The sequence below is a fragment of the Varanus komodoensis genome, unplaced genomic scaffold (genome assembly GCF_004798865.1).
Source record: "Varanus komodoensis strain SLA01 unplaced genomic scaffold, ASM479886v1 scaffold12, whole genome shotgun sequence".
NCBI lineage: Eukaryota > Metazoa > Chordata > Lepidosauria > Squamata > Varanidae > Varanus > Varanus komodoensis.
The window spans coordinates 2,057,977-2,081,020 of NW_025335349.1; the positions used below are offsets into that span (position 1 = coordinate 2,057,977).

Here is a 23,044-nt window from a genome sequence, read left to right on the forward strand (position 1 = left end):
AGACAAGACAGGTTCAGCTGTGAAGGGTACTAGGATACATGCCAGAGCTGGCTGAGGGAGAAGGAAAGGGGAGAACAACCCATGGTAAATGCAGTCTTTTTTCAGGTATTCCATAGTTTGTTCAACAAACAATCACTTGATCATTGCTTATTCACAGGGTGGCTTAGGATGACATGCAAACTTGCCTTTTGTTGCTCTTCATCCAAAATCCCCCATGCATACTACTTCGGGAAATTCCACTTGGAAGCAATTAGGAGCAAATTTGGTTTACTTATCAACATATCTATTTTCAGCATTACATTTACAGCAGTCCTGTGGTGTCCTGTGCTTTTCAAGATTTTTGGCTGCTGAGTCTGAACGCTGTTCTTCATCCACATGCCAGTATTTGAGTTCTGTTTCGAAATCTTGTGTTGTTTTCAGAAAATATCAGTTCACTTGATGCACTCGTGGCAGTCTTAGTGCCTTCTCTAAATTATAATCGATGAGACAGGATTCTACCTAATTCGTTTGCAAGGATGGTTTCTTTGAAACTAGATGTCTGAAATATGACGTGCATTTCTTTGTATGTTTTGCCAAGTATAGACTCATACCATTATAGCCCAAATCCACTTACTTCAGAGAAAGCGTCTTAATGAAAATTTAAAGCATATCAGTTTATCTTAACTTGTATAACAAAGCTGATTGACATATATTCCCTCCCAAATATTTTATATTTTTTTCAGAAAATGCCTTCTAATGCTCCCTGGGAAAAATACCTTTTATAGCAGAGAGGCATTTCCATCAAAATTCATTTGATTTTCTGACAAGTGAATTCATCAGATTTGTAGGAAGGAATCATCTGATTGTAAGGACTAGACAGCTAAACACAAAACTAGACACAAAACTCATGCACACAGCCACACAACTGGAGGGCAGGGAAGCACTTTCATCCAGCGGTTTTACCACTCATATCTGAACAGATTTCTGGTTAAATAGCCATTCTTAAGGGATGGATAATATGAAGTAATTATATTCTAATATGTATATTTTAAATAATTGATGCATCTTCCACCAATGTTTTGATTGCAACTTCCTGTGATCCCAGTTCTACTTTCCTTATGATATATTCTGCATACAGACTGAAAGAGAGGGAGACAAAATACAACCATTCATTTTCTCCATATCCTGTCCAAACAGTAGCTTCTTATCCATGATGGACAATCAAATGCTGAGACACATCCGTTTCTTTCAAAACCATCCATAGCTTCTTCTGATCCATATAATCAAAGGGAGCCTTTGGGCTGATGGGCAGGGTAGAAATATAATAAATAAATTTTAAAAATCAAGGGCCTTACCGTAGCTTATAAAACCTTTATAATGCATAGATCAATCTTTAAAAATTCTGTCTGCTCCAGATAATATTTTGCGATACAATCTTGAGTGCCTCTTTTCAGAATCCAGCTTGAACACAGGCATTTCTTGTTCCATATAGAGTAAAATTCCTTTTGCAGCACTTTGAGAATCACATTGTTTGCATGGGAAATTAGTGCAGTGGTCCTATAATTGCTGCACTCCTTAGCATCTCCTTTTGGGGAGGTTTGGAATGTATATTACATTTCCAATCTGTGGACCATTGTTATGCTTATTTATTTATTTATTTATTTATTAAAACATTTCTATGCCGCCCCTTGCCGTAGCCTCGGGGCGGCTCACAACATAATAAAATACACAATAAATTAAAACAATAACAATTAAAATATAGACATTGGAATAAAATAAGCCGCCCTGGCCAAATAAAATTCAATGATATTAACATTTAAAATGCTGCTTAAATAAAAAGGTCTTCGCCTGGCTCCGAAAAACAAATAACAACGACGCCAGGCGGACCTCTCTGGGGAGCGCATTCCATAACTTAGGCGCCACTGCTGAGAAAGCCCTCCTCCGAGTAACCACCCTCCTAATTTCCTTCACTGAGGGCTCCTGGAGGAGGGCCTCTCCCGCTGATCTCAGGGGGCGACTGGGCATATATGGACGTAAGCGCTCCTTCAGGTATGCTTTCCATATTGGTTGGCATATTCTTGTTAGGATTTGGACTGATTTAAGCTCTAAAGCTTAGAGTAGTTCTACACTTATCCTATCTATTCCAGGTCTTGGAAGGACCAAGCACTTATTCTTCCCAAGCACATTCAGAGTAATTTTCATTTCACTTTCTAATGTTGCAGGTTTTTCCTCATAGGGGTCTTCTTCCTGTCATCCTTTTATCTTTTTAATATACTTCTTCCCTATATTGTTTTCAGGTTCCCTTTCTTTATCCTGGTCACCTACTACATTCCTGATCTAAGTTTCAATTTCCCTTTGAATTCTTGAATCTTCTAGAAGAAGTCTCAGTTTTTTTCCTATTTCATTCTCTTCTGTTACTTTGCACTGGCCATTTATGAGTAGTAGTACTTTTTGTCTCTACGTGATATTTGCTGATTTTTTTTTTCATTGTTATATGGCCCAATAGCCAAAGCTCTCTGGAGTTGCATTCAGGGTTCTGACCCCATTTCTATTCTTTTTTGCTTCCTGCCTGTCCTTAGCAATTCTGTTATCTCTGAGGCTTGCTTCTTCCCTCCCTCCTTCCCTCCCTTCCTTTCCTTATGCTACAGAAATTGTGTTTTGGCATTCTACCCTAAGAATATCCCTGTCTTATGTCCATAGTTCTTCTGGTTCACAGTTGATTGAATTCAGTAATGCAAATCTGTTTTAAGAAAATTATTTAAGTTGTATTTTGGCCTGATACTTCTGTTAGTGATCTTTTTCAGCTTTCCTCTAATTTTTTATCGTAATAGTTCATAGTCACTACTGCAACCTGCTCCTGATTGTGTTCCAAAAGAAAACCATCATTCAGTAAAAGAAGACATGGTTGAAATGTAAAATTAAACACTTTCAAAAACTCAGCTTTTTAAAAACTCTCTCAACTTTAGTAGAGATAGTCACATTGTAGCTATTTCAGAACATTTATACACCACTTTTAAAAATGCTTTATTTATTCATTTATTTGTATACCATTCCATATTTTTCTGACATACCCAAAATATTCTTAATTACTGAGTTAAACCTCTATAATTTCACTTCTCTTCATACTTTATATTTGGTATTACTTTCTGAAACAAAAACAAGTTCCATAACTGTCCACATTAAAAAAAAAAGTTTCCCTAACCCTCTTTCCTGGAGGAGAGAAAGGGAAATATGAGAAACAAATGTCTAGGTAACAAAGACCTGAAGGGTTAACCTAAGTTTAAGCTGGAACTTAAAGTACCAAGGATGTGGGAGTGATCTGTGCTCCCAGGCTTATCCCTGAAGATGTGCCCAAGGACACCTTGTTGATAGGAATGGCCTTGGATGATAATGGTATGAATTGCTAACAACTGGAGAAGTTGAGGCCTCTTAGACTGACTGGTTGGCATCACTCCATTGCCAGGAGAGGGGTGTTGAAAAACTCCTGGCTAGACAGAATCTTTTGTCTCATGGTGGGAGGTCTCACTCCCTGACCAAATGCTGAAGTTTTCATAGCAGCCGGATCTGCTTCAGGTAAACAGTCTTTTAGGGCTAACTTTAATAATGTTTCCTTCTGTGGTGCAACAAGTGTTTTGTGTGCTTGGGATCACAAAATTTGCTGACCGTATATAATTTTGCTGGTATCCACTTCCCTTGCCCTTTTTTAAATGATTCACTTCTTTAAATTGAGTGAGTTGTAGTGCTAAATTTAGTATTGTGGCCATTGGACTGAGTTTGGTCTTTGGGCAGTTGTAGTACAACAATAGTGAGACAGGGAAAGAGCTTTTTTTGGCTTACCATTACAACCCATTGTAACAGTATGAAAGGCAGTATCTTAGTGTTCCCGAGTGCCAGCTCCTAGGAGTAGACTTAAGGTCCTTTGCTTGCTCTCTATGAATGTGGCTGTAACCTTAACTAGGAACCCATCAGTTTTAAAATGACTACTGTCATGTAGTCTGTTCCCTCACGCAAAGTGTGCGAGGGGCGAAACATCCCTTCAGTCACTTCATAGCCTGGTAAGTTTGTTCAGTGATTTTTGCCTGCTTTGTTTGCTTTCTGTTAAAATAACTGTGCACCTAGAAGCTGTACTTCACACCTGCCTTTCCATTGCAGTTGTATTTTAAGTACATATGTAGACTACATATCAACTGAGAGCTCTGGTCTCAAGGAAACCAGAGTGGAGCTCTTTATATATTGGAATGGAGAAAATTACAGTCAACAAACAGTTTAACCCTGATAGAGCTTGAGATTTGCAAGGGCTGAATGCTCTTTGGGAGGAGGCTAGGCAGAGAAAAGATGTTTACCTCTTTGATATGGGCACAGTTAGGGTATAGTGTTGAGATCAAGGGAGGTTCAAAGGGCAGCAACAAAGGGGAGGCATCTAATCATGGAAGTCACAATTGAGGGTCGCCTAGTGCTAACTTCATCATCCTTTTGGACTCGGGGTAAGAAGCCCTTTGCGTGAAGGCACTTAAAGATACCTAACGTTATATAATGGCTTGATGCGGCACCCATGTCGTGTTTGTTTCATATGCTTAGTGTTTTTAACAAGCTTACTCTTTATTAAATACTGTTTTAGCTGCTAAATTATTTAAACATTTTAAGTTGTTTTAAAATTCTGTATTATGGAAAATGTTACAGTTGTTTTTATCATATTATGGTCCTGTTTAAGGAGCTGTTGTAAACCACCGAGAGAGCTTTGGAGCGATATGGAAGTTAAATATATAAAATGTTTTGTGCTTGTTTTTTTCTTCATTCATTCAGGAACTTGCTCTTAACCTGAACTAGGAACCTGTAAAATTAAGTTATTAGCAAATGTGGTGTTAATAGCTCTCCCCAAAAGTTTTTTCTAAAATGTTTGAAAAGTGTTGCATCAAATTAGCTGTTGGTTTAACTGTGATTATCTTAGTTCTTGTTAACAAGTCCAGTAGAAGAGGTGGTAATGGTAGAAAATTAAAGAATAAATGTAATATTAACTTGACATACTCAAAACTGATTTCCAAGTCTTACTAAGAATAGATATCCACTTACTGCTGACTGCCTGATAAAATAGTTTCAATTTTCACTTTAAAATTGTTTGAGCAGGAAGTCATTATCCAGTACAACCACTCAAAAGTCCCAATATTTCATCTTTCATAGTAACTGCAAGCACTACCTCCGCTCAATGTGCAATTCAAATGTAAGCCATCTGCTTTTTTTTTCCTTTTATGTTTGTGCTATTCAGTTTGACAAAGGGTATGCTTACAGCATCCGGCATAGTTATGGAAAAGAAGGCAAGAGAACTGATTATACTCCATTCAGCTGCATGAAAATTATCCTGTCCAATCCACCAGGCCAAGGGGATTATCATGGTGAGTGCTTACACCTGACATGTTCACAATGCATGGGAACCGAGCAGCCTCGGAAGCCAACTGATTGGCTGCCTGTATTAATAGCGGAAGTTGGTTTTGCAGCTTAGCCAGTCATCAGTGTCACGCCTAGTGTGTTGTTACTCTTCTGGTGATTTGTCTTATTACAGAACTAGGTCAAGCAAGGGAGATTCATTCAGCAACACTTCAGTATGCTTCTTGGTGTTTCTTCTCTCTTCTTGCCTCTGTGGCTCTTCTCTACTCCTCCCACCCCAGTCCAGTACATCTAAGGACAAAGTTCCTCAGTGAATTGTGGCTTTGCTTTGTTTGCAGTCTGTCAAATAGTAATAAATAATTTGATCTTTCTAATAGCTAAATGTTCTCTGGAACGGTATTAAATATTTTAAGTCTTGTGACAAAGTTGGAGTAGCACAGCACACTTAGTATAAAAGCAGGTCCTCTTATACAGGCATATTCAGCTTTCTTTAGCTATTGAGATTACGCTGGAATGCACAAGCACTCAAGAGTGTATACTGGAACAGGCCATGTATCATAGCCCCACCCCTTACATGCTCCCTCCCCTTCAGTCCACCCCATGTTGAAACAGCAAGGTCTGGAAAGGCATACTACTTGTGTTTGAACAGAACTCTCCTTGCAATTAAGGTGGAGAGTTCTATTTGCATTTATGTGGATATGGGAACTCTTGTTCAGACATTGTCGATTCACTGTGATGGGTCTGAACTGAGAAGGGCAGGGATGGTGCACCAAACCTTGTGCTTTCATTATAAAAAATAATGTTGCCCCCATTCTCTCTGCGCAAAGCTTGTATAGTGTTTCTCTTACGCAGGAATCTGTCAACAGAATCCTTTGGATTCATTATTTTAAAAAAAGACACTCTCATTTTTTCCACACAAAAGCATGTGGAATGTTTTCAGAAGAGTGAAGTCTTAGAAATGGTAGACTGGGTCAAATTAAGAGACCTCTATAGCCCGTTTTCTTCCTGACAACAGGCAGTGGGAGATTCGCTCCAAAGGAATCTACAGTGGCTTGCTTATTCTCAAGTCTGTTTCTTCCTAGTCATTTAAGGTATGAATGTGCTGTGAAAAGTTCCTTGTTAATTGTGTTCAGGGGAAAATGTGTGTTTCTTTGCCAGCTTTTTGTATTATAAAGAAAGTAAATAACAATTCCCAAGCTCCATCGTCCTCACCATTCGTGTTCTTAAATGCCATGCAAGCTGAAATGCACAGCCTGGATGCCTTTAGATAGAGAACCACAGTATAATGTTTAGAAGAGGCTTTTTTCCCCAAAGACTAAGACTATATAATTCCTTTTTCTATGTATTTAAAAATATGCATAATCATTGGTATCTGCTGATTTCACTTAAACTTTGATTGTGGTTTATATGCCAGCTAGGCTAGGCTACCTAGGTTTTTAATCAATGTAGATTGCACCAGTCAAATCAACACAATCAAATAGGTACAAATATTCCGGATTAATAATTTTGTAAATAGAATTATTTGCAGTGTTCTTCCTTCCCCATTGTAATCCTGCAGACGTATAGCTGGCAGCCATTAAACACATTTTCTGTTTTTCAATAACTTATCATAGCCAAACTATTGCAGTTTTTAATGTTTGTATGGCCATACTATAAGCCATTTTGCATGACACAAGAGCCCACTTTGTATTAATTTATCCTCAAGGAGTTTTGGCCTGGAGTCGCTATGCTTGTTGTCATAGAAACATGGGCAGTAGTGGTTCTTTGAAGATTAAACAATCTTGCATAACCTTGAAACAGACCATGAGTTATGCAGGGCTTGTTTAACCCTAGCAGGGCTCGTTATTCTCATATAACCCCAGTCCTCTATTAGCTCCATTGGCTTTCCATCAAAGTCCAGGCTCAATTCAAGGTGCTGGTTATTACCTATAAAGGCCTAAACGGCTTGGGACCAGGATACCTAAAGGAACTCCTTTTTCCCTATTTGCCCTCCCGCCGCCTGAGATCAGCAACAGAAGCCTTCTCCGGGAACCCTCTCTGAAAGACATTAGGAGACAGAGTACCCAGAGGAAGGCCTTCTCTGCGGTGGCGCCCCGACTATGGAATGCGCTCCCCAGAGAGGTCTGCCTGGTGCTGTCATTATGTTTTTCGGCACCAGGTTAAGACCTTTTTATTTAATCAATGTTTTAATACATTTTAATATTGTATTTTATTGTTGTATTTTATTAACTTGCAGCCAGAGTGGGTCAATTTACTTATGTTGTAAGCCATCCAGGGATGCAAGTAATTGGACGGCATACAAATTTGATAGATAAATAATCAAACAAACGCTTAAAATATTCCCCGCCTTCTGGGTTCAGAAGATGCAGAAAAGCAGGACTACCCCTGGCCAAGGCTTAATGGTGGACGTCACAGACTGAGGTGTCCCAAGGACTAATTAACCCCATTGGGCTGTTGAGTTGTCTCAACCAGGTAGATACTTTGTGTAAAAATGTTCATACTCATTAATGAGAAATCTAATTAAAAGTGTGTTCCATTCAAGTGAATGTAGGTTTTGAACCCCACACTAGCACATTTAGAAGTAGACATTTGGAAGAGGAGTCTAACGTAATTGCACATATGGGCAATTGACTTCTGTATCATTGCTAAGCTTTTCAAAAATTAAGAACTGCTTAGCCAGACTCTCCAGCTTGTTGTAGTAACTTCTGGGCAAATTGTTTTCTTAGTACACTTACCTCTGGTCTTTGTTGTCAGGATGCCCATTCCGCCACAGCGACCCTGACCTCCTGAAGCAGAAGCTGCAATCATATAAAGTCCCTCCCACTGGGGTCAGTCAGGTAGGGGATACCTTCTTCTGATATCACCAAAGTGTAGCATCAAATATTTCCTTTCAGCTTAGTTGAATGCTGATGTACAGAGTGTGACAGTGCATGCAAAATATCGTTTAAATTGGAGTATACTATTTGTTTCAGCAGTTTTTCTTTCATCCAGGAAATGTTCTCTTCACAGTGCTGACAAGGGGATTGATAGTTCTGTTTCTCGTTACTATAATATACTTTTTGTGTTTCATCAAGGACAATGAGCAGACTCATGAAGGTCTATTTATTGCAGCTTCTTATAACTCTGTTTTTAATAAAAGTGGGAGTAAAGGACAATATTTTTCTTTGGAATTTTAAAATCTTGACTGTGAAAGATACTTTGTAGTCGGAAGGTACAGTGATTGGCATTAGTCACTGCACTATAATAATCTATTAATTCATGCACATTTTGTTTAAAAATATTGTGTTATATTGAATTGTCATAAATAAGAACTGTTTGTACTAAAAAGTAAATCTATTAAGTTCAATGATACTTTCACATACTTCCAATGTACTTCCAATGTATGCAGTATTGCAGCCTCCATATAGTGAATTTTTTTGCAGTGTATGTTTAAATTTTGGACCCTCTTAAAATATGTGGATACAAATAGGCCTGTGCTTAGCCAGGCCTTTTCAAAACCTTGTGAATGAGGCAGCCCACTATTTGCTGTGGCTAAGTTGCTCCCATTTGGCTCTTCCTGTCAGTGGAAAATGCTAAATAACCAAGGAATGCTCAATTTACGGCTTGTTTGTAACAATATCCAAACCTGGAACTCCTGTTGTCGCTCCCTCAATAAACCAGAATTAGAACACTGGATTGCACCCTGGGTTGTTAAGGGAACGAAGTGAGAGCAGTCAAGCCAGTAGGACTAGTGCACTGGCTTGTTCTCAACAACCCACAGTTAAAAAAAACCTAGGTTGTCTTTGTGAGCAGTCTGGGGCTGTAAAGACCTATGGAACATCGTTGAAAGGAACCTCCTACTTCTCTCTTGGTGTATTCTGTTGCATATCCCCATAATCACCAGGATACTCTTTTTAACTGAGTCAAATAGGCTAACCAGCTGTTAGCACACACTTGTTTCCTTTTGAACCCCCACTGTCATCACACTCGCTTTCAGCCTAACGGCAATATTAACACCATTTCTAGCCAAGCCGTCCAAAGTCAGTCTCCCTACAGTTGTTGGAATGTATTGAAAGCCTTTCTCTCAGTGCCAGTTAACTCAAACCAGGTACTCCTGGTTGTAGTTTATAATTGCTTTGTTGATCCTAACTTCCAGCAATTTCCTCTCATGCAAACCCCAAAGCCTTTATCAGTATACACTTTCACATCTTGCCCTCAGAGCTTTCTGAATCTCATGATCACTTCTGGCCATATTCATAAGCAAAGTGCTGCTATCATGGTATGCGTAAATCTGAATTTTTAGATTGTAATGTTTCTGTATTTGAAGCATTGTATCAGGCTCTGAATGAACTGCTTTTACACAGCAAAAGTACCTCATCTTTATTATTGAAACACATGTATTCTGCAGTTTTGTATAAAATTATTTTCAGAATCCTCACAGGTTTTTGTAAGGCTGTTTTAAACTTTAGTTTCATGTGCAAATAAGTAATTGTGATCAGAAATTCTGCCAAAGAATAGACCAGAGATAAACTCCATGGCTGTGTAAGCTAGCTTTTTACCCAAAAGTGGGTGCTCATGGGTGAACAAAGATATTTAAAATCCAGTGCAAATAGAAATTTGCAACAAAATGTTTCTCGGGGAATACAGTTTGCAGCTGGAGTTGACTGAATTCTACCTTCCATGCTTTCAGTAGCCTCAGTAGTGGCTAGTAACATGTTGGGTAAAGGGTACTTTCAGATCTCTTCCCAAGAGCCTAAATATACCTGGGATAAAATGTGGAACCTGCAAAGGAGCATAGGATTTAACTATGCCTACCAATTCCTATCACACGATTTATACAATAGCAATAGTAACCTATAGGAAATGTAAATTGTTTTGAAGAAAGGGGGTGGCTTATTTGCCAGTTTAATGTTTAGTGTCACAAAGTGTCAGGGAAGCATTTCTACATGTACTTTTTGACATTTTAAGTAGCAGTGATAACAATTTGCATGTTTTTTACTCATCTTCATGCTAGGTGTCTCCAAGATGCATTTTTAACTTGACAAGTACTTTATTGAGATTCCACATCTTCAGTTTGGTTCCACATCAAAATAAATGACAACCGAAGTCCAGATAGCAATTTATAAGTAGTGATTTTCATTCAAATAATTCCCAGAAATAGATTAAAACACTCACATTTTGGTGTATGCTTAGTTCTTCAAGATGGTTTGTCATTAATTACGGTGACTGCTAGGATAATTTCCTGCACATTCTGAAGAAAACTGTCAGATTTCTTCCCATTAAGCTCTTCTGAAGAAAAGGCTTCCCCTGAAACTTCAGGATAAAGTGTACGTTATTATAAGGAATGTAAGGAAGCTGTGCTAATGGTGTCCAGAATATCTTTCCTTAATTTACTTCACAAAAACAATGCTAAATCCCTTCTGTGTTACCAATTCTTGGAGCTAATAACCTATTTTCACAATCCTTGTGCCATTGTTTGTTTAGTATTAGCATTATCTCTGGGGAAAATGCAATGTTGCACTAGTGAGAAGGGTGGGGTTAATTTTCAAGATCTTGGTTTGTTGCTACCCCACTGGTTTTGTCCTTAAAGCAGGGTGCAGAGGGACAAATTAAATTCTAGATAACTTTTTGGGTCCAAGTTCCTCTGGTAAGTGTGGTGAAAGGCAAATAGGACAAGGAAAAATACAAAAAAAAAATCAGGTTAAAACTTTTACTGCTAGTAATGTAAGATAGGCACTGCAACATTTTAGAATGGATTAAAAACTGCCAACCTCAAGCAATCATATGATGGGTAGTAGGGGAGAGAAAGTGGTCATCTGGGGAACCTGGGAGAGCCAGGTTTGGAGCTTCAAGGGACAGATTTGACTCACAGATTTAGTCATTGTATGTATTATAGCTGTTCTATAAAGTCTGTAATCTAAACACATTTCCTTTTAGTAAGCCCATTAAACTTGGTGGGACTTGTAAATAAACTCACACACCTTATTAATTCAGATCCTGTATGAAGGTATGATGCTTCCTTTCTACTTTTTGCCCACACAGTTTGAGCTGCTAAAAGGTGATGAAAAAGTCTTTGTTGGAACGTCCTGGAGTATCACTAACCATTATTTTCAGGAGAATTAATTTAGGTTCTTTCTCTAAGAGTAATGTAATATTTCATGGCACTTGGATATCGCTAAGTTAGATAACCTTTGTGCCTCTGGGCATTTCTACCGCTTACTTCAAAAATGTGCAGGGTGGAATGTATTATTTTAGTAAACCCCTTTTTAGGCTAAAAATGAGTAATTTTTGTTAAAAATCCCTTTACATCTCTGTTGGGATGTAAAAAGCAGTAAATTTTTGGTGTTAAATGTTGGAAATAGAGCATGCAAGGAAAGAAAATGGTTGCTTCATGTAAGCATATAAATGAAGGTATTTGCAGAGCCATTAGAGAACAAGCCGTGTTACATTGAGGTAGTGAGAAACTGACCTGGAACTGGGGAAAATGTCTCTAAATATGTTCCAGTAGCTGCACCTCAATCACATTTTAAGTCACCTTTGAAATAAAAATGAAGGTTAGAAATAGATAAAATGCAGCAAGTCTTTACTGGAAAGATTGAGCCTTTAAGAACAGAAGTTACTATTTTATTTGAAAATGGATTTAAATTGACCTTGAGTAAATGAAGATATCAGCGATTATGAAAGCAAAAGTACGGTGCATTGCAGAAGCATTCACCTCCCTTTGACTTTTCCATGTTTTGTTGTATTACAACCTGGAACTGAAATAGATTTAACTGGCATTGTTACCACTTGATCTAAACAAAATGTTCAACACTGTGAAGATGCAAAATATTTTTATTGTGGAACAAAAGTTAAGTAAGCAAAAAAAACAAAACAAAAAAAACCCTGTTTCAGCTGACTAGCAATGGTTCTCAGTTCATGGTAAAACCTGGCACACTGAATTCTGCTTATACTGTGGATGCTTAATGTGGCCACTTGGCGTGGATTCAGAGAGGTTTCACACAAGGGGAAAAACAGTTGAGTTTGCACCAGGCAGTCTGCCAAACTCCTCCATCCTGCTGCAGTGTTCCACATCCTGTCCTGTGTCATTCCAAAGAGTCCATCGACTTTAAAGTCTGGGTTGGGTGGAACAGCGAACTGTCAAGGTGGGTGAACAAGAAGTGATTTTCCCCAGACAGATTTGTTTGAGCTGGACAAAAATTGGCAATGATTTGTGATTAGGGCTGTACCTACGTATGCTATACAAAATGCCCTTTTAGTGCTGGCCCTGTACTGCTAAGGTTTAGTCCTAACAGGGACTGACCACATTGTGTCTCAGGATGCTTTTCAAATTGCTTTGAGTATCGGAAGCAGCCTGTGAAACAGATGGGATAAGGGGCAAGAGAGCTGCTCTTAAAGAGTGCTATGGTTCACATGAAACAGGCCACATGCCACTCAGGATTCTAGTCTAATGTTGCCATTATCTTAAAGTAGGTAAAATGAGTTTAAGCATGTCCTCAGAGGTATGACAATCCCTTCTTCTCTTGGGCACCTTTTCTGTTTTGTCTGAATATTCATTAACAATTTTAATTAGGTAAACCTACATTTTAAAAATATTGTTGTTACAAGTTTCATTTCAGAGGCAAATAGTGCCAGATTTAAAAGTCTTTTGGCTGTTTGACTTTTTTTTTCACATGATATTTAACAGGAAGTGACAGGAAAGGCAGACATGCAATCAGTTGTGCTTGTAACAGCAAAACAAACCCAGTAAGCATTTCTTTGGCAGCATTGTGGTTTGATTCGTTCAGCAAATATTATTTGTACATCTGTCAATAACTATAAGGCAACCTCCAATAATGAGGACAGCAGGGATTTGTGCCAGAGTTATTGCTGTGCTTGATGCAGGAAGGTCAGTCTTTGGAAAAACGGGTTGGAAATTTGCATTTCTCAAGCATTTTCACTCTACTGAGGCTATCTCTCAGTTCCAGCAGTTTTCTGTGCTTGATAAGCATTAAATATACAGTTTAATTATATAATGGTGAAGGAGAAAATGACATACAACTTAAATTTCAAATGGCATTGCATTCTGCTGATAAGAATGAGTGGTTATGCATGACAGAAGAGATTACATGAGGTAGGATTGAAAAGCAAATTGTATTTACAAGAGATAGAAAGATGTTTCTAATAGGAGTTCAAAACAGACAATTGCCTTTCTCATTCTGAAGAGAATTTCTAAAAACAGCTTATTTTGAAGACTGATGTTACAGAAGATAGAAACATGTCGCTTTCTGCAACTCTGCTTTTAAATTGGAAGTATGGTTGTATTATGTCACACATATATTAACAAGTTCTGTATAAAATAAAAAGTGACAGGAAACTCGAGAGTTCATGTTTCTGTCTCTCAAATGCTAAATTTCTGTTTGAAACCATAGAAGATACTTTTGCAGCATCGGAGTTTCATCAACAGCTATTGTGAATATAGTGCCCCTCGGTCTTATGTACTTCTGTTTTCTTTGTGAAGGAAAACTATTAAGCTTTGTAGTTTAAAAGGCTGGAGCTCTTTCTGTTGATACTTTGGCTATAATAGTTAGCATGGGACTGGGGGATGTGGCCAGGAGCACTGACTCTTACAATTTCTAAAACAATTGCAGAATTTAAACATAACTTGACGAGCTAGTATAGTCATATTATTAATCTAAAGAGTTCTTCACCCCCTTTCCCTTTTTCAGATTTTGGACCTTGTAAAAGGTATGCATTACCAGCTGGCCTGTCAGAAATACTTTGAAGTGACACATAATGTGAGTACATATTCAGTTGATATTTTTATTACTCAAAAAGCAGTTTGTGATCTCTAGAAAGACTCTGGGAAATCCAGTGTGAAACTGCAGACATTTGTTCAGATTCATCAGGTACTGCCTTCCAATGTTTTTTATGCCAAATCAATGATTACATAGCAGATGTCTTTGAGTCCATGTACAAATTGACACTCCATATTGCCTGATTCTTCAGTATACAAAATCAACAAATGTATTATGAGGTTGTCTAGCTTTATTTTGAGGCAGAATGGTTTATATTTATGAAGTGACATTGAGTTGGTCTTGGCTAATGAAATTAATTAGACAGGGAAAACATCTTTCATGTTTTTTTTTCTTTCCAGAAGTTAGAAGTAGATAAAGCTCCAAGTTACATCATGATAGCAAAACATACTTTATGTTTTGATTTTAACACCCTAGGCCTTCTGTTTTACTTTGAGGGCTGGTTGAATTTTGTGTATTTTATTTTATAAAATACAAAATAAAATTGTTTTATAAAAATTGTTTTATAAAACAATTTTATTCTGTAGTTTCACATAGTTAGAACTGGCTCACAAACAATTATGGAAAGAATACACTGGAATGGCAAACCCACACTGTAAATGTATTTTCATCTCCAAGAGAGAGGAGCAAAACTAGTTAGACAACCAAAAGTGGTTAACACAGGGCAGTGATTATATGCTTAATTTTGGGCCAACTAAGAGCACCATGGGTGGCAATTGCCATATCAGGCATGCATGTGGCTTGTTCCTTCTTCTTATTTGCTAGGCTTTTAAGGCAGGAACCAAGCCAGGGCACTACAGCTTAGCCTTGTTGCCATGATTCTGACTCTACTAGTTGCTGTAGGCAAAAGAAGATGAGAAATAGGTAAGCACTCAGCCCCTTGGGGCTGTGATACACTTCAGTTTTAATGAAGTACTTTCCCCCACTATATAGAATCACTAATCATATAGTATAGATAGTTCAAAACCTGCAAGTGCATGATGAGCTTCACCTCTACCTTTGTAGTCACATAACCTTCACTTTTAAAAATAGCTACTATGGTAAGCAAAATAATTAAAAGGGGAATTAAATGATTTTTAAAGGTCAAGCATATTTATATGATGTGCATTATCTAGAGTTGAGCCTTGACTTTGAGGCCTCTTAGTTTCTTTTTAACTCTACTGCTTAGGCCAAAATATCACTTTACTCATACCAGAAGTCTCCAACCTGATTTGGGGTGATGGACATCTTTGGAATTTTGAGGGCATTATCACAAAAAATGCCATGGGGAGAGTTTTTTCATTAATCAGATGACTACCATAGTGTGTCTGGAGCTAGTCATGAAACACCCACTTTCCAGAAGGCAAACAGGTTTGAGTAAAAGCATCTAAGATCCAAATTCTAAAATACCTATTTCCCCCCATAAAATACAACAAAACATCCATTTCTCTTAAGGGTTTGCAATGTGTCTGCCTGACTTTGTTTTAAATGAATCCATATCTGAAAACCTAAATCTGAAAATATTTTTTTAAAAATTAAACAAGACAGAGAGGGATACTAAGAGAAGTGTCTGTAGGCAGGATGGTGTCTTCCATAGTCCATATGGGAAAGCTCAGGGAGGTCCTCTTGTTTCTACATTTGGGCTCAGCTCTCACCATTGTCATTGAATTTGGTTGGAGCCCCCCAAATGGATTATGGATTTTGGGGTGCGGCTCTGTAGAGCTCTTGCTCATCTTTGCTAGCAACACAGTTGTTCTTCCATGGAATGCAAATGCCAACATGTGTGGTAAGTGTTGACAGCTTTTTATCTATTGTCAGTGTGGCTCATTGAAATCACAAAAGGAAAGATATGTGAATGTAGAAACATGGCCAATATTTGAACTACCAAGTAGACCTGACCTGTTGTGCACTTTATTTATTTAGAATATTTATATGCCGTCCTGTCGCAAAGACCTCAGGACGGCTTACATACATAAAATAGTATAAAACATAACACACATGAATTACAGATCCACACTGGCTGCAGTTAAAAACATATATAAACCAATATTAAAAGTTATTAAAATATTGTTGGAATAAAAAGGTCTTAGCCTGGCGCTGAAAAACAAATAACGACGGCGCCAGGAGGACCTCTCTGGGGAGCGCATTCCATAGGCGGGGCGCCACCGCAGAGAAAGCCCTCCTCCTGGTACTTTGCCTCCTAATATCTTTCACGGATGGTTCCCAGAGGAGGGCCTCTGCTACCGATCTCAAGGGGCGGGAAGGCAAATACGGAAGAAGGCATTACTTTAGGTATCCTGGTCCCAAGCCGTTAAGGGCTTTATAGGTAATAACCAGCACCTTGAATTGAGCCCGGGCTTTGATGGAAAGCCAGTGAAGCTGATAGAGGACTGGGGTTATATGAGAATAATGCCCAGTCCCCATCAGCAACCTGGCTGCTCTATTTTGCACCATCTGAAGTATCCGAACTGTCTTCAAGGGCAGCCCCACGTAGAGCGCGTTACAGAAATCCAACCGGGAAGTAACCAATGCATGTGTCACTGTCACTAGGCAATTGTCCTCCACGTAGGGACGCAGCTGATGGATTAACTGAAGCTAAAGGAAAGCGCTCCTCACCACCCCAGTCACCTGAGTTTCCAGGGACAGCTCTGGGTTGAGGAGCACTCCCAAGCTGCAGACCCTGTCCTTTAGAGGGAGTGCAACCCCATTCAGGGCAAGGTCCAAGTCACCTACCCAGGAGCGCGATCCACCCACCAACAGGACCTTTGTCTTGCCTGGATTGAGCTTCAGTTTATTGGCCCTCATCCAGCCCATTACCTCAGCCAGGCACCAGTTCAGTACAGCCACTGCCTCACCTGGATTAGTTGAAAAAGAGAGGTAGAGCTGGGTGTCATCAGAATACTGATGATTCCGCAGCCCAAACCTCCTGATGACCTCTCCCAGCGGTTTCATGTTGATATTAAATAGTAAGGGGGACAAAATGGACCCCTGCGGTACTCCATGGGATAACTGCCATGGTGCAGAGCCAAAGTCCCCCAGCACCACCTTCTGGAATTGGCCATCGAGGTAGGAGTGGAACCACTGCCAAGCAATGCTTCCTACTCCCAGTCCCTCCAGCCTATCCAGAAGGATACCATGGTCGATGGTATCGGAAGCCGCTGAGAGGTCCAGGAGGACCAGTAGGGACACACTCCCCCTGTCTCTCTCCCTGCACAGGTCATCATACAGAGCGACCAGGGAGATTCAGTACTATACCCGGGTTTGAAGCTGGACTGAAATGGGTCCAGATAATCAGTTTCATCCAAGAGTGCTTGGAGTTGTCCCGCCACCACCCGTTCAAACACCTTGCCCAAAAACGGGATGTTGGCCACCGGTCTATAATTGGCGGCCATCTCTGGATCCAGGGATGCCTTCTTTAGGACAGGCCTGATTACCTCCTCCTTTAAAGGAGCAGGCACCCGGCCGTCCCTCAGAGACGTTAATGACCTCCAGGATCCAGGCACCAATCCCATGTTTGGCTTTGGTCAGCAGCCACAACGGGCAAGGGTCAGGTAAACAGGTGGTGGGATGTACTTGTCCAAGCACCTTGTCCACATCATCAGGCCGCAATAACTGAAATTCATCCTTTAATATCTGGCCAGATGGAGTCATTGGCATCTCCCCTAAAGGATCTGAATCACTTGTGGAGTCCAGCTTGTGACGAATCTGAGCGATTTTCTCCTTGAAGTGCTGGGCAAAGTCATCACAGCGGGCCATCGAAGGTGGTACAGGATCTTTCTTAGGGCCAGGATGTATCAGCCCATGTACCACTCAAAAGAGCTCTGCTGTATGGCACTGTGAGGAGGCAATGGTAGTGGAGAAGAATTTCTTCTTCACTGCCTTCACCGCCACAGCATAGGCTTGATAATGAGCGCGTAGGCATGTTCGGTCAGATTCGTCCCGTGATTTCCTCCAACTACACTCTAGATGTCTCCCAACCCGCTTCATCACCTGTAATTCATATGTGTACCATGGGGATGAAGGGGCTCTGCCGGGCAGGAGAGGACGCTTAGGAGCGATGGTGTCAATAGCTCTGGCCATTTCCCCATTCCACAGTTCAACCAGAACATCAACAGGAGCGCCAGCTTTATCAACCGGAAACTCCCCCAGAGCCTTCAGGAATCCATCCGGATCCATCCAGCTCTGAGGGTGGACCAACAAAATAGGGTCCGTACCCTTACAGAGAGAAAGGCCAGCATCGAGCTCAAACCTCATGAGGAAGTGATCTGACCATGACAAGGGAGTCAGGCACAAATTCCTCACCCTCTGATCACCTGCTTCCTGCCCCGTTGAGAAAACCAGGTCCAGCGTGTGTCCACATTCATGGGTCGGGCCTATGACATGTTGAGGCAGCCCCATGGCCATCATGGAGGCCATGAAGTCCTGAGCCACCCCAGTCAGAACAGTCTCGGCATGGAGATTGAAGTCCCCCAGGACCAACATCCTGAGGGTCTTCAACACCAGGTCCGAGACGATCTCCGTCAGCTCAGGCAGGGAGTCTGATGGGCAGAAGGGTGCATGATACACTAGCAGAATCCCCAATCTGTCTTGGTCGCCAAGCGCCAGGTATAAGCACTCTAGACCCGGTCTCGAGAGAACAGGAAGCCCCGCAAGGGAAATAGATGCTCGATAGATTAAAACGACCCCCCTCCCCTCCCCTCCGCACGTGGCCGGTGCTGGACCAGATACCCGGGCAGGCACAGTTGAGAGAGGGATACACCCTCCCCCGCCCATGTCTTTGACCAAGCCAGGTCAGCGCCCTCATCCACAATTAGAGTCGTGGATGAGGGATGTTTTGTTATGGACTGACCTGGCATTAAGCAGCAGCACTGTCAGGCCCAAGAGGCGGTTGATAAGCATACCTGGAACCTTCCGGTTGGGGGAATAACCAGAAGGGGGAACAGGTGTCAGCCATCTGTCCCTCCTTCTTCTATGCCGACATGCTAAACCCCCAGCGCCATATTGACCATTGCCCAACATCACCCCAATGGTGGCGCCCACGCGCTCCCCAGGCAATCCCTTAGTAGCAGCCAAATGTTGAATCCATTAAAACAGTCCAATAAAATACAATTAAAGTACAGTTAAAACTCTCCAACCCACCCAATTACAAAACACACACGCACGCAGAGTACCTGGCCAGCCCAGCCCCCACACAGCCCCAAGCGGTGGCAGCGTCCTTGGTCTGTCGCCCTTGGTCCGCTGGCCTCAGCCGGCGAGTTAATCCCACGGCCCTGCCGTTAATCCTCCCTGCGCCCCGCCCCCAATCTGGCGCAGCTGCCACCCATGCCAGCAGGGGAGGGGCAAGGGCAGGGCCTGTGGAGAACTCGCTGGCAGGATGGAGGGCCCTCAGGCCAGCTGTGTCCTGGCCCCCAGTCCCGCGGTGGCCACTTAAACAGCCCTTTGTTTGATACAGCAAAGTCTTCAAGCAAAGTGGCACAGCTTTCTGTGTGAAACCATGCCTCTTGGCACCCTTAGACAGGGACTTTTTCAAGTACCCCATTCCTCTAATGGGGGTTTGCCCCACAGTGTGGGGGGGGGGCAGAGGGGAAGCATGCAGCTGTCTGGCTCTGTTCCCACAGTACTCCCTGCTGACATCAAACTGAGTTGACTACAAAGCTATGCATGTGACAGTTTCCCATGGTGACTTAGGATGGTACTGAAGACTTCAGAAACAAAGACACATTTAAATGAAGCAAAATTTAATTAATGCATTTAAAAAAGACATAAACCTTTGGTGCCTGTCCCTAGGTCAGTCTTCTTAGCTTGCATGCCAAATTTCAGTTTTCTTGAGTTCACAGTCGAAGCCCCATGGCACCCACATAGTCTTACATTATTTCAGAAGATGGTGATCATGCTCTCCAAAGTGTGGACCAAAACACTTGCTGAAGGACTCCCATAAAGAAAAAATTGAGGCTCTTTTAGAGGATACATGATTAATGTAATATCTGTGGTATATGAAAGGTACAGTCCCCATTGGTAGGAATAGCAGAAGGAGGAGTCCTGCTGGATGAGATTAAAAGCCTAGCTGGCATTGTGTTCACCACACCAGCCAACCAGATGCCTGCTGGGAAGCCCTCAAATAAGGAATAAGTAGTAGCTATTGAAAGCTTTATCCTCTCTGAAAGGTTTGGACAGTGTGTTTGTATTTATTCATTGCTGTTACTGTCTAGATATTTTGCATTGCTTATTAGTGACTTTTCTTTGGTAACATGACTTTGTTTTGGTTGCACTTCATCTGCATTTGAATTAGGTCTTTTTATTTAGATTTTCATTGTGGTCAGTTCATATTCATAAGAACAAATGAGGCCTTTCTCCCTACGAGCCACAAGTGAGGACTTAAAATACTTATGAACATAACAAGTGGAAATAAAAAATAGTAGTACAGAGAAGGGTTAAGCAAAGCAATAAACGGGCAAAATTATACTTTCTCATATGATGGAATAGTTTCTTTTTCACTTGCAAATTAGTAATTTATTTTAAAACAGATTAAGAAATTGAGAGTCGTGATGCCACAGTGAGCTTCAAATTTTATTTAGATATAATAAAATTACTTTCTGGTGTCATAATATTAAAACTGAGTCCTGAACCCTGAAAATAAAATTCTTAGCAAAAAAAAATCTGAGATATGTTTTATTTTGGCCATAGGCCATGATAATAGATCATTAAAATGAGATAAAACAATATTATAACCAGCACTGTGTGTAAGTAATCACATTTCCAATCTGATACATGATTATTGCAGTGAAAAAAGCACTGGTGACAATGCAACTGCCATGATAAAAGCAACTACTTTCATTGTCTTCTTGGTTGTTTATTATTTAGTTATTTTAAACATTTTAATCCTTTTCAGCCATCAAGGCTTCCAGAATGGTTTGCGTAAGATCATTAAAACAACCTAATATTAAAAACAGTAAAATGTATGTGTGTTCTTTAACAGTGACATCCTACACATGTCTGCGCAGTGGAAAGTCCTGCTGAAATCAGCCAGACTTACTCCCAGAAAAGTATGTGTTAGACGAATATCCTGTGCACACTTACTTGGGAGTAGGTCTTACTGAAATATGTGGTACTTCTGCGTAGACTTGCATAAGATCACCCTCTTTAATTAATCATCATGTACTGTAATTACTCATATAAGGGAAGGTGGCAAATAGGTAGTCCAGTTTTGATAGGCGCTAGCAGAGAATTAATTGGCCTTCTTACAACAAACATCTAGAAATGGTTCCATACATCTTTTGCATCAATTATTTGTTTGCTTTAACTGATAAGTTAGTCATTTAGATCCAAATAAATATGTTCTTTGTGCTTGAATAGCTGTAAATGTTTTGCTATCATGAGTGATATTGCTGGGCCAAAACATAATAAAATAGATGTGCTGCAGCATTTTAGGAAGCTGTCAAGTCCATTACTATGCAAGAAATATAATTAGAGGATTTGCCATTTAAATGGGTGATGTTCATATCCTTTGCTGTTGCTATTTGGGAAGTTGCCACTTTTAATGTAGTTTTGCAAAAACCAGCATATTAGATAATGTGTTTATCATTGCCTTTCTAATAGCTTTCTTTATTGAATAATGCATATCTTGATTCTGTTTATACGGAAGAAAGTTTGCTTTTCAGTTTCTTGGTGGTCAAAAGCACATTCTTGGGAAAGCAAGACAATATATAAGTAGTGCCACAGCATAATAATCTGAAATAATTCAATTTTTATTTTTTTCATTTTTTGGACATACCAGCTTGCCTCATTATCACCTGTCAATTCACAGCTTCTTGATTAAAACCCCAAGATCACACAGGTGCAGCATTATTGCTTCAGCATCTTTTAAAAGCCACACAGTGTAACACTGAATGGATGCCAAGGTTTGCGTGAAGGACATTGTTCAGGATAAACAGAATCTGGGAGAAGCTTTGAGGCTCTAGCAGATGAAATGCAAAGTGGATGGGACAGAGTGACCTGTTTTTAAATCTAGTGTCCTTTATCCAGCATTTCCTTAGATTTCTGTATTTACTTACATGCTAAAGTTTTGCATGCAACTGCTATAGTGTCAGTGAGGGTGGGGAAGGTTTCAAGCTAAATGGCTTTTAAGTTTTTCTTTTAGGAGAAATGATCAATAAGCTTTGAGGGGAAATGTTATGACTAGATGGAATTCTCATAAGACCTATACAATTTCTAAATTCCAATTTTTGGAAGGAAGGAAGGTGTAGACCATCCCAAGACTGTGGTAGTCAGGCAGTATACAAAAGCTTTGAATGAATGAATGAATGCTCTTTCTTTAAAGTGCAGCCAGCAAAACATTAATGTTTCTATGTACAGGTGTTACAGCTCTGCATGTCTTCAAAATATGTTCTGTGTAGTAGCAGTAACATCCTCAGAAATAACTTGGTTTATCTGTCAAGAAAACTGATTAATCATAGCATGAGGTAACGAGTAGGCAAAAAACAAAAGATACGAACACTAAATGCAGAGGGCAGGGTACGCTGAGGATTCGATGGTTGTAGGTTCTGACAGTTAAGGCTTCCAACTCTAACTTGTCAGCAGATACTTGGTTTTGATCTTTAATGCTACCAGTGTTTCTCTTGTTTCCCTGCCCAGAAATGTAGAATTGGTAGTTTGACAGGCTGAAGACAGCTGTGGGGAAAGAGGAGGGCATCCCAACAGTGTGTGCAAAGAGCCAGCTAGGCATCAATGGAGCCATTTAGACATGAATGAGGTGGATGATCTGCAGTTATGCTGGATTCGAAATCAGCTAGAAATTACAAATCCAGAGATTTTGCTTTATATTTGTGCAGTGAAGAAACAATATTTAGAAAACTGCCAACAGCAGTGATGGAAAAACACTGATAAAAATCTTCAATGATGTTAATGACTTCTAGCCTCTTCTACAGAGCTTG

General features: G+C 40.2%; 1 protein-coding gene across 4 annotated transcripts in view; it reads left to right on the forward strand.

Moving 5' to 3' along the window:
* Positions 1-23,044, forward strand: part of PRIM2 (DNA primase subunit 2) — a 94,093-nt gene that overhangs the window by 68,614 nt on the left and 2,435 nt on the right. For 2 of the 4 annotated variants that reach the window (XM_044422094.1, XM_044422096.1), the window contains 3 exons: positions 5,243-5,369; positions 8,116-8,198; positions 14,049-14,117. In XM_044422094.1, coding sequence (XP_044278029.1) covers positions 5,243-5,369; positions 8,116-8,198; positions 14,049-14,117 — 279 coding nt within the window. The remainder of the gene's footprint in view (positions 1-5,242; positions 5,370-8,115; positions 8,199-14,048; positions 14,118-23,044) is intronic. The other 2 variants (XM_044422095.1, XM_044422097.1) reach the window with 2 other exon arrangements.